Source organism: Amborella trichopoda, chromosome 9 (assembly GCF_054954075.1).
Source record: "Amborella trichopoda isolate Santa Cruz 75 chromosome 9, AtrichopodaSantaCruz75HAP2 v2.0, whole genome shotgun sequence".
Lineage (NCBI taxonomy): Eukaryota > Viridiplantae > Streptophyta > Magnoliopsida > Amborellales > Amborellaceae > Amborella > Amborella trichopoda.
The window spans coordinates 4,050,312-4,060,750 of record NC_142344.1 but is presented as its reverse complement, the minus strand read 5'-3'; the positions used below and the strand labels follow the sequence as shown (position 1 = coordinate 4,060,750).

Genomic DNA, 10,439 nt, shown 5'->3' with positions numbered 1-10,439 from the left:
TACACAAAAAGATCATTTACTTTTAGTATGAGGAGGTCACAAACATTATTGTCCGTCAAATTTCAAATCAGGTGATCGTAAGAGTATAATTAACTAGACTCAAAGTCCCCCTCCCAAAAAAAAAAAATCTCAAACTTCGTGACACACACAAGCCATCTAATTCGACATCTAAAGGCTAAGATTAATTGTGATCTTCATATAACAAAGATACATAGTCTTATAGTATATAATCCCATATAAAATACATAAAAAATATACCTAAGATACACATTTACAGAACAATAGGATATCTACATCCAAATGAGGCGTCATACTTGCTACCTACTATTTTATGAAATTAAAAGATTTCATACTCTTGCAAGAGCAGTTCACATATACTCTTGTTCAATAGATTTCAAATTAGGTAGTTGTAAGAATGTAATTGACAAGACTCAAAGTTTTTTTAAAAAAAATCAAACTTCATGACACACCCCGAGCCATCTAATTCGACATCTAAAGGCTATGATTGATTGTGACTTCTTTGTAAAAAAGATACAGCCTTATAGTATACAATCTCATAAAAAATACATACAATACACCAAAGAATTCAAGGTACACAGTATGGAACAATATGACATCAACATCCAAATGAGGCCTCATACCTGCCACCAACTATTTTACTAACCTCCGAAAAACTTTTATGCTCCTGCAGGAGAATATTGTCCATTTACTCTATGGGGTAAAGCCCAATCAAGGAATAATTTTAGGATACCAAATTTTAGAGATGCGAATTGTGAACTCATATACAAACTTCAAAAAAGAAAATTTTCAAATAGTCTGTTTTACAGTTGGAAAGAAAAATATTTCATGATTGAACTGGGAGCATCCAATTTTTTGAGGGTGAGATCTAATTGTTACAAAACTTTGAAATTCCAATTTTTACTTTTGAAAATAATAATAAGTGATTCCAGTTCCCAAAATTTTAGATTCAAAAAAGAGTAATGATCTTATAGGATCCTTCCCCACCCATATGTGTAGGATCCCAAATGATCACCATTAAAGTTGGCATAGATCTCTAAAAAAATTATCACATGAGTGTAGAACTTGATTTTTTTAAAGATCCGTACCAATTTTAATGGTGATTTTTTAGGGGTCTTATACTTATGGGTGGAAAAAGGTCCTATAGAATCATTTCTTTTTTTCCCGAAGGACTGGATAGACAGTATATGGTCCAACAAGAGCACATTATAAGTGCGCACTAACTAATCTCACTCTTATGTGGTCTGTAGTATGAAAGATGTTTTGGGTCATTAATGATTAATCACGACCTCTAAACATCAAAGTTACTTAGACCGAGGTTTAATCGGTTGACCCCTCTCTCTCTCTACTGTTGAGTATTGACTCGATTAGTCTATGTAAAAATTGGAGTGTATCTTAGGTGTGAAATGACCCTTTGACACTTTGACCTACGCGTCACTCTTCAAACAAGTAAACGATCCCATGAATGAAAGCATACACCAGGACAGACAAAGCATGACCCCTCTCTCCCTCTCTCTAAACTCTGCGTCACCTCTTCTGAGAAGTAAACGGATGCATGAATGAAAGCAACGACACACAAAGCATGCCATCTCTCTCTCTCTAGCATGCCATCTCTCTCCCTCTCTCTCTAGAATACCATCTCTATCTCTCTCTCTCCTCTGCGTCACCTCTTCTAAGAAGTAAACGGACACTTGAATGAATGCACGCCTCACAAAGGACAAAGCATGTCATGTTACACACTCCCTCTCTCTCTCTCTCTCTCTCTCTCTTTCGAAAGTCTTATACGCTCTCATGAATATCACTACCCCCAACAAGTGCTCCTGTATGTATTTTCTCTCTCTACCTTCATTGTTCTCAAATTTCTTGGCCGCCTCTCGAGTGGCCACCGCATGAAACCATTAGTTTTCCTTTTTTTTTTTTGCTTAACACCCCCTTTCTCTATTATCATTTGTAGATCATTCGATGTGGAGCCCAAATATTCTTACTTATAAGAATGGGCCTAGAGCCTCCTCTTTCTAACCATGGAAACTGATTTTCTTTATTTTTTATTTAGTCCTCAAGTTCCAAACTTGGAGAACACTTTTTTGTGGCCATTATATAGTGATCACTAAAGGGGAAATGATGTACAATGTGAGAACTAGTGAGCTTGAAATGGGAGAGACCATCTTAAAGTCTTCATCCCAAATAAGTAAATTACGAAAGCTTACCTTGAGTGAGAACTCTCACTCTCTCTCTCTCTCTCTCTCTTTATGTATTTATGAATTTTTAAATTTATTGTCACTAGGTAGCAAATTGGATGTCTCGGGGTGTATCACGAAGTTTGAGATACTTTTTTTTAGGCTTTAAGTTTAATCAATGATATTTTTACAGCCACCCGATTTGAAATCAGATGGACAAAAATATTTGTCTGCATCAAAAGTACATAATATCTTTGTATACTTTTCCATATAAAAAACATAAAAGAAAACATGCCTTTCACTGTGCTTGCCATTTTTCTCCTTTTTTCTGAGTAAGCTAATCAGTAATGGCTCAACGATTTCTATTCACCTCGATTTATTACAGGATCATTCCCATTTGATAATGTTTGTGTTTGGCCTAGGGCATAGGTTATCTTTTTTTTACTTTTTTTATTATTAAAAGCAAAGATGCACCTCAAAATCCCACTAAAAAAATATTTACAATTTCGAAGCTAAAACCATGAAGATAACCTAAAAATCTATTCCCTTGTCAACCTTTTCTCAAATTATTTAATTTGATGCTTCAAAAGCAGTTCAGATATGACATAATTGTGAATATTTAGAAATGAATCCGGTTTTTATGCAGCCAAGCCCGCATAGTAGAAATACATGCATATTAATAGATCTATTTTTGAGATGGATTTTTGGATTTAATTTTTAAGGACATGTAATCTCTAACATGGAGAACATGAATATGAAAAAATAAATAAATTTTAAAAATAAAAATAATAATTCTAGTAGCAAAACATTTGGACCGTTAGTTTTCGTTGTTTTTAGATGAAACACCTACTTGTTTCCATCTTTAAAATAGATGCTTTACACTTTTTGGACTGCATATATAGTCATGCGGTCCAGCCAGCATAAAACAATTTCTTTTAAAAATAAATGTGCCATATCATGCATTACATGGTGCAATATTTTGGGGGCATAATACATTTTTTTAAATCCATAATTATCAGAAATTGAAATAATCTAGTTCATAGCGCCAAAATAAATTTTTTCGGCAAGTTCCGAGCAACGGCATTCTAAAGCTGCAGCCCTATACAAACCATTGTGTATGCCGAACTAGAGAGAGAGTGCAAGTTTCAATTATGAGTTTGAGAGAGTCAGTTTTGAAGGCTTTTCCAACACCAAAACAACAACAGGTTTTTGAGGTGCAGCTCTATTTTTCTCATAAGGCAGCGGCTTCCTATAAGCTTTTCGAAGTATATATGGCAGTGGTTTTCTATAAGCTTTTGTAGACCTACACATGTGTCATCCGTATATTGCATATGTTATCCATGTTAAAAGAAAGTATATATTGTCTATCAAGTTAATATAGAAGGTGTATATTGCAAACAATATATATGAGAAGGATAGGTACACTATGTTGTATTTTATGGTTAGTCTAGGTAGAGTATAGGTGTTGTCTTTCATTTTTATTAATGTCATGTATATTTGTCTATTTAAAATAAATTTGTATATTCAAATTGATTAATAGACACTGAATCTCTTATTAGAAACGACTCTTCACCCTCCGCACCCATTTCACAAACCAGACCCAACTCACTTCAGGGGACACACTTTTGCAAGAGATTATGCTTTTTGCTTTAATCCTTTGTCGTGTATGGCCCCTTCCCATATTGTATCTTAGTTGGTTCTCAAAATAAAGCTTTTATTAGCAATCAGTGAGAGAGAGAAAGAGAGAGAGAGAGAGGAGAATAACTTTGCAACACACGCTGGAGAGAGAGAGAGTGCAACACACACTTTTCTGCTAAGTTGAGAGAGGCTTTATATCCACACAACACTTTATCAAGAGAGAGAGAGAGTAAAACTAGCAACACAGACTTATTCTGCTTGCTAAAGAGAGAGGCTTTACACCAACTCAACACTATCAACAAGAACCCATTTGGGTCCTGCTCCAATATTGTTCAGTTATTAAGCCAAACAACATAAGAACTTGTACATTCTTTGCACTTTCTCTCTCATCTCTCTTTCTCTCTCATCTTTCATCTATACAAGCATCCTCTGTAGGTTGGGGTCCAGTAATCTGATCCCGAGTTGTCGCGATAGACTTGGGGTGTACAAGCAACAGGAACAAGGCAAAGCCCTCTGCTCTTTAAGTCCACCTTTGCATCACATTTATCCTTCTTTTCCAAACCACCCCATGATTTGTGATCCTGAAAATTTTTGAAGATGTCCATTATACCTCCTGCCCTTTTTGAGGTACTGATATACTTGTAATTCTCTTAAACGCAAGAGTGATTTACGTACGGACCTTAAATTTTTTTTTAAAATATGAAATACTTCACAAATTACAAAAAAAAGTTGGTCAACTTGCATTTTTTTTTTTTTTTTTTTTAAATTACCCTTTAGATTAAAATTTTAACTTTTTTTTAAGTTTTTCCATTAGTAGGGCAGTGCTCCAAGCTTTAGGGTAATGCCCTACTAACGAAGAACTATATAAAAATAAAAAAATTAAACTTTAGTTTGAAGATATTCTTGGACCGAGAGGTAATTTTGGGGAAAAGTAAAAGAAGGTGGATAAACCGATTTCACATACAAATGATGCCTTTTGTATTTTAGAAAAATTTTTAGGGTCTTTACATAAATCACTCTAAATGAAATTAGGGAAAATATCCCCTTATCCCATATTTTTAACTTCTATATCTCATGCGATCTAAGAATTGAAAATATTACTTGTAAGCAAAAAGGTCTTCATCTTTTGTATCTTACAACCCCCTAAACCCATTTGACCATGTATTATTGACCTCAACAACTTATGAAATGATTTTCTTTCCTCAGAACCTAACTTCCATCTAACCCGTTAACCTACACCCTCTCTCTCTCTCTCTCTCTCTCTCTCTCTCTCTCTTTCTCTAAACCCATTAACCTACGCCCTCCATTTATCTCTCTATCAGATAACCAATTTAATGACTCAATCCCAAAAGAAATCGGCAAACTAAAACAAATTTCTGGGACTTTAAACCTCTCATACATTAGATTTTCAGGTAGAATCCTTGAAACTTTAGGAAATCTCCCCATTTTTGTTAGCCTAGATATGACCCACAATGACCTGAGTGGCCAGATTTCGGCCACTGGAAACACGGTAAACCAAGGACCAACTGTTTTTTTTGGGAACAGTAACCTATGCGGCTTCCCTTTAAATAAGCCATGTGAAGTTTCAGAGGTCGTGATTTTGGTTGGAAATTTGGTGTTGATTTTGGCTGGAAATTTGGTGCTGATTTTGGCCGGAAATTTCAAAGGTCCCTTTAAATAAGCCTGAAAGGTGACACCAAAGCGAAGGCAAGGCCCAATGCTGCTGATTTTTGCGGAAATTTGGCCGGAGCCGCTGCTCTCATCATCTTGGAATTATTTTTTTGCCGTAAAAGTAGAAGGTGTTGCCGGAAAAGTGAGAAGGGGGAGAAAGCGGGGGTTTAAGGGTTATGGATGAAGGTGTTGTGTATGGTTTGGAGAGGGAAAACAAGGGTTTGTGTATAAAGTGGTGGTGGTGGATGGGGTGGCGCTCACGGTTTAGAGAGTGGCGGATGGTGGTGGTGAAGTTTAGAGAGAGAGAGAGGGAGAGAATGAGTATAGAGAGAGAGGGTGTAGGTTAGAGGTTAGGTTTTGAGGGAAGGGAGTCATTTCACAAGTTGTTGAGGTCAATAATTTATGGTCAAATGGGTTTAAAGGGTTGTAAGATAGAAAAAATTGAAACATTTTGCTTACAAGTAATATTTTCAATTCGTAAATCTCATGAGATACATAAATTAAAAATAAAAATAAAAAGATATTTTCCCGTAAAATTATACCTCCCTCCCTCTCTCTCTCTCTTGTAACTTCTGTTAAATGCAATTATACCTCCCTCCCTCTCTCTCTCTTTCTCTCTCTCTTCCACAACAATTTAAAACATCTAGGGAGTCTCCAGACATCCAAGCTACACAATAAATTATCCTGAAGAGTAGTAAAATATTTTTCCCAATCTCCCATTTCTCTCTATCTAAAAACATTTGACGCTTCATCTTTTGGATTCTCTCCCCTACCAACCTTCTTGTGTACGCGTGTTGCATAATAGGGTTTCCATGGAGAAAAGTGGTTGTCATTTTCGCACTTTTTCTGGTTTCGTTCCCCTTAGAAACCGGATGGTTGTTTGGAAATATTTTAATTCTAAAGTAATGACCTAGGGGTACTTCGGGAATTTCTTAAAATCACCAGCACTAATTGCAACACTTTTTAGGGTTTTGCACTTACCCCTTGCTTGCTTGCAACTGACTTCATGTACGGATTGCTTAGCAACTGCACCAAGAGTATTGATATAATTTGTAACGTTAGAATTACTTGCTGTTAGACTGAAAAAAAAAAGAAAAAAAAAAAAAGGAAATAAGAAGGGAAATTATTGGTGGGCTTTAGATTTTACCTGGACTTGCTCTTGTAAAAATTTTATGTAACCTATTGCTTCCATGAGAACTGATGCAGTGTCAGTCTGCAATTTATAAACACATGCAAGTCTTAGAAATATTCCTGCAAAACAATACAATATTGATATGGTGGTGGTGGTGGTTGTGGCAGAAGTAATAATAGTGGCAGTATTCTCACTCTGTGCTTAAAAATGGGGACTTTTTATGGTTTTAGGCCCAAGTCGGTCCGACTGACTCAACTGAGTTTGCCGACGAAGTCCAAACAAAAAAATAATAAAACAGTGGGAGCATGTTTGATTCTGAACTCAGTAGCCTACTGAGTCCAAGTCATACGGGTGAGACCGAGTTGAACTTGTCACACAATGCTTGAAGATAAGGACTCTCTGGGGTCTCAAGCCTGACTCGGGTTCAACGGACTCGGCCGACTTAGTCAGAGCTTCAGTTAATTCATACAGAAAATGATAAAACAGTGGGAGTGTGTTTGGTTCCGAACTTATTAGCCTTCCGAGCCTGCGTAACAACAGGGCTTAGACCAAGTGGAACTTGTCTGGTTTTTTAGCACTGTTATGATAAATATAATATGATAATTTTTTTTTTTTTCTCTTGGTGCACTGACCATGTCCATTATAGAAGTAATCATGATAATATTGATCCTAGTAGCAATAATAAGTAATTGTTTTACTATTAATACTGATGATGATAATAATAATAATAATAATAATAATAATAATAATAATAATAATAATAATAATAATAATAATAATAATAATAATAATAATAATAATAATAATAATAATAATAATATTATTATTATTATTATTATTATTATTATTATTATTATTATTATTATTAATAATAATAATAATATTATTATTATTATTATTATTATTATTATTATTATTATTATTATTATGTTTTGTGGTACCATACCTTTCCAAAAGGTGATACAATCTGCTGCAAGGCAGTGATTCTATCTCCTACCTTAACCTTTGGGGCCTGCACCTGCAAATTTCAAGGAAACCCAATAGTGTTGGATAGAAACTAAACAACCACTAAGCTGAAGGTTCCACTGTTTTTTTCCCCTTATTTTAATGTTGGCAACTATTTGAATACATCCATGACCTTTTAAAAGTAATTATGTCAATATGTGAAGATCTATAAAAACCTTTTGTAACCCTCTTTGGTTTACTCTTTATTTTACCTTGAGGGAACCCACTGTAGAGTTCTCATTCCTTGGCTTCTTAAAGACTGCATCAGAGTGGCTTTCTGGCCTCCTTTTCTTTCCCTCATTCAAGATCCCACATTCCCCACCATTTCCTCTTGCCTGAAAACAATTAGTTTTCATTTCACTTTGAATCCACACTTGAAAGAAACTCTTGATATAATATCTATTCAGATATTATAGTTCCTATGAATGTTTAAAAATAATAATACTACAGCTCCTATGTATTTCATATGTTCTCTCTCTCTCTCTCTCTCTCTCTCTTTCTCTCTCTCTCTCTCTCATACACACACATACATACAAACAAACACACACACACACAATAAATGACATTTATCGATATATTATGGCTTTTATGTAATTGATATGTTATAGTTAGAAATAAACTCTCTTTCTGTCTCTTAATCTACTATCTATCTAGGTTTATGTGGGTCTTAAAATCCATAAGATATGCAGAATAAACCTACACTAAGGATTCACCAAAAAGAACCTACCACAAAGGATGTCTCATTCCTTTGTTTCTTAAGGTCCAGTGAACTGGTTCCCTTAATAGAACACTTGGACGCCTGAAAATCTTGCAGTGGCTTGTTCAAGCACCCACTGAAAGGAATCACGTCTGAGAAATTCCTTGTATTTGACCATGATGCATCAGAGAACCCACTGTAAAACTTATTATCCTCCATGACTAGATCATTGAGACATGGCAAAAGACCAGAGTTCCTATTACTTGAAAGAGCTGGCAAATCAGGAACCTCTTGCTTCATTTTTGATCCAGTTGAGAGCTGAAATTGAGAGATTGCAGACTCTGAATACTGATTTGAAGAGGATTTTAGAGAAATATCACAGATATCAATGCTGTGGGTTGGAAATTGCTGATGTTTTTGTTGCTCTGGTGGTGCAATGGACCAGTTACGAACCATATCAGTTGTGCTATTTAGTCGTTCTTGCTCCATTAAGGTGCCATTATAGTTGCCCACATGCTTCTCTAATGGGTTAAAAGAAGTTGGGTTTGGGAATTCCCAGCAATTTTCAAGCTTTTTTGCATAATCAGAGCCTTGTTCGAATATTTGGGTCGTCAAATTCTGTGATGATAAAGCATCGAGGAGATTTTCGCAGTCATCATGGCCATTTTGCATCTCTCCATTAGCTCCAACTCCTCTGCAAATTTTGACAAGAACCAAGATTAATTTAGGTTCCTTATCATTCAAAAATGCACAAAAAAAATAAAAAGGCTAGAATAGATTTGAAGGAAGAAAAATAAAGGCTTAGAATCATTTTTTTTCTAAGGAAGTTGGTTTTAAACTCTAGATTCAGCATGTTAAATTGAAGCTAAGAATTTGCTTTCTATGAGGCTGATATTTCTTTTCCGAGTGACGAAAAATTTCACAGGTAGAAGAATTTGATCCAAGAAGCATAAAAAAGGAATGAAGTACAAAAATAAAATCCATCAACTGCAGGAAACATAGATTGAGGGAGAGAGATACACACAATAAAACTTGGTTCCATAAGTGATTTTCCGATGTGGGCTCAGCAGACAAAGCTATTGGTGACTCAACAAGCTCCTGTGAGTCAATCGTGAGCCCCGAATGGTTTGAAGCATTTGTAAACGAAGTCGAGATCTCATCTTCACAAGAAGAGTTTGCACCATCTATCTTATCAGAGCTCGGGTTTGATGACCTCCATGGATTCAAGCTTGGAGATTCACTAGCCCAGTTGCAAAGAGGATTATTGTTGTGGGCCTCAGTGACCATGCTCCACCAATTTCCTGTGTATGAAGAAGTGGCAACAGATCCTTCTGAACCATCCTCAGCCATTGCAGCAAGAGAGAGAGAGAGAGAGAGAGAGAAAGAGAGAGAGAGAAGAGAAAGAGAAAAGGAGAGAGAGAGAAGCAAATGCTGCTTTGCTTCTCTATACTGCATATTTATGCAGAGTTATCCGTTGGCGATGACATCACTACGGAGATTTAAAAAATGAGGGGGGAGACAATAGAAAATGCTGGCCCAAGGTATTCTCCACTAGTGTCATGGGCAATGATTGTATGAAGAGGATGACCGCCTGTGATTAAGGGCTTTGGAGAGTTCAAGGGGGTGGCCGCACGTGAGCACTCATGGCAGGTGCCAGTATTGTTTTCTCCCTTTGGAGGTTCTTATAGTCCAATGGACCATGGGATAGAGGATCTTATAATCCATAGTACATTTTAGTCCAATGGATCATGGGATAGCCATATTGTACGAAGGCGTATAGCAGTGGCTTAAAAATCAATGATCCACTCCGGAATTGGGCGATCCGAATCGGGAATAGCCACGACTGTCTTGGATCCGATAAAAAAATGGGATTCGGTCGATTCAGAATAGTAGACTTGCCAATTTTTTCGCCGAATTGCCGATTCCGATGATTCTTCATCTAGTCCGACCGGTTCTTCACCGATTTTGACCAATTCTTCACTAAATCAAACGAAAAATAAAAAATAAAAAAAATGATGAATAGTTTTTTCTTTAATTATTTCTAAAAATATTTTGGGACAAAAATTACCGATTCTTTCCATCCGATCCAACGATTCCCTCG

The 10,439-nt window shown here is 36.0% G+C and overlaps 1 protein-coding gene across 1 annotated transcript; it reads right to left on the bottom strand.

The window, feature by feature from the left end:
• Positions 1-4,001: 4,001 nt before the first annotated feature.
• On the bottom strand, positions 4,002-9,996 carry LOC148780312 (transcription factor bHLH111-like). The gene is made up of 7 exons (XM_088847172.1): positions 9,363-9,996; positions 8,369-9,032; positions 7,854-7,976; positions 7,583-7,654; positions 6,652-6,717; positions 6,486-6,530; positions 4,002-4,414 (listed from the first exon to the last, which is right to left on the bottom strand). Exons 1-7 carry the CDS (start codon positions 9,791-9,793, stop codon positions 4,244-4,246), a joined length of 1,572 nt encoding a protein of 523 aa, XP_088703298.1. The 5' UTR covers positions 9,794-9,996; the 3' UTR covers positions 4,002-4,243.
• Positions 9,997-10,439: the final 443 nt, after the last annotated feature.

What these genes read in the sequence shown, in the direction of transcription:
- LOC148780312 (XM_088847172.1), bottom strand. Translation starts at nt 9,793, where the DNA reads ATGCAGTATAGAGAAGCAAAGCAGCATTTGCTTCTCTCTCTCTCCTTT. An exon ending in TTGTATCACCTTTTGGAAAG is followed by an intron (nt 6,718 to 7,582) that starts GTATGGTACCAC and finishes TATAAATTGCAG; the next exon opens with ACTGACACTGCATCAGTTCT. An exon ending in TTTTACAAGAGCAAGTCCAG is followed by an intron (nt 6,531 to 6,651) that starts GTAAAATCTAAA and finishes CTCTTGGTGCAG; the next exon opens with TTGCTAAGCAATCCGTACAT.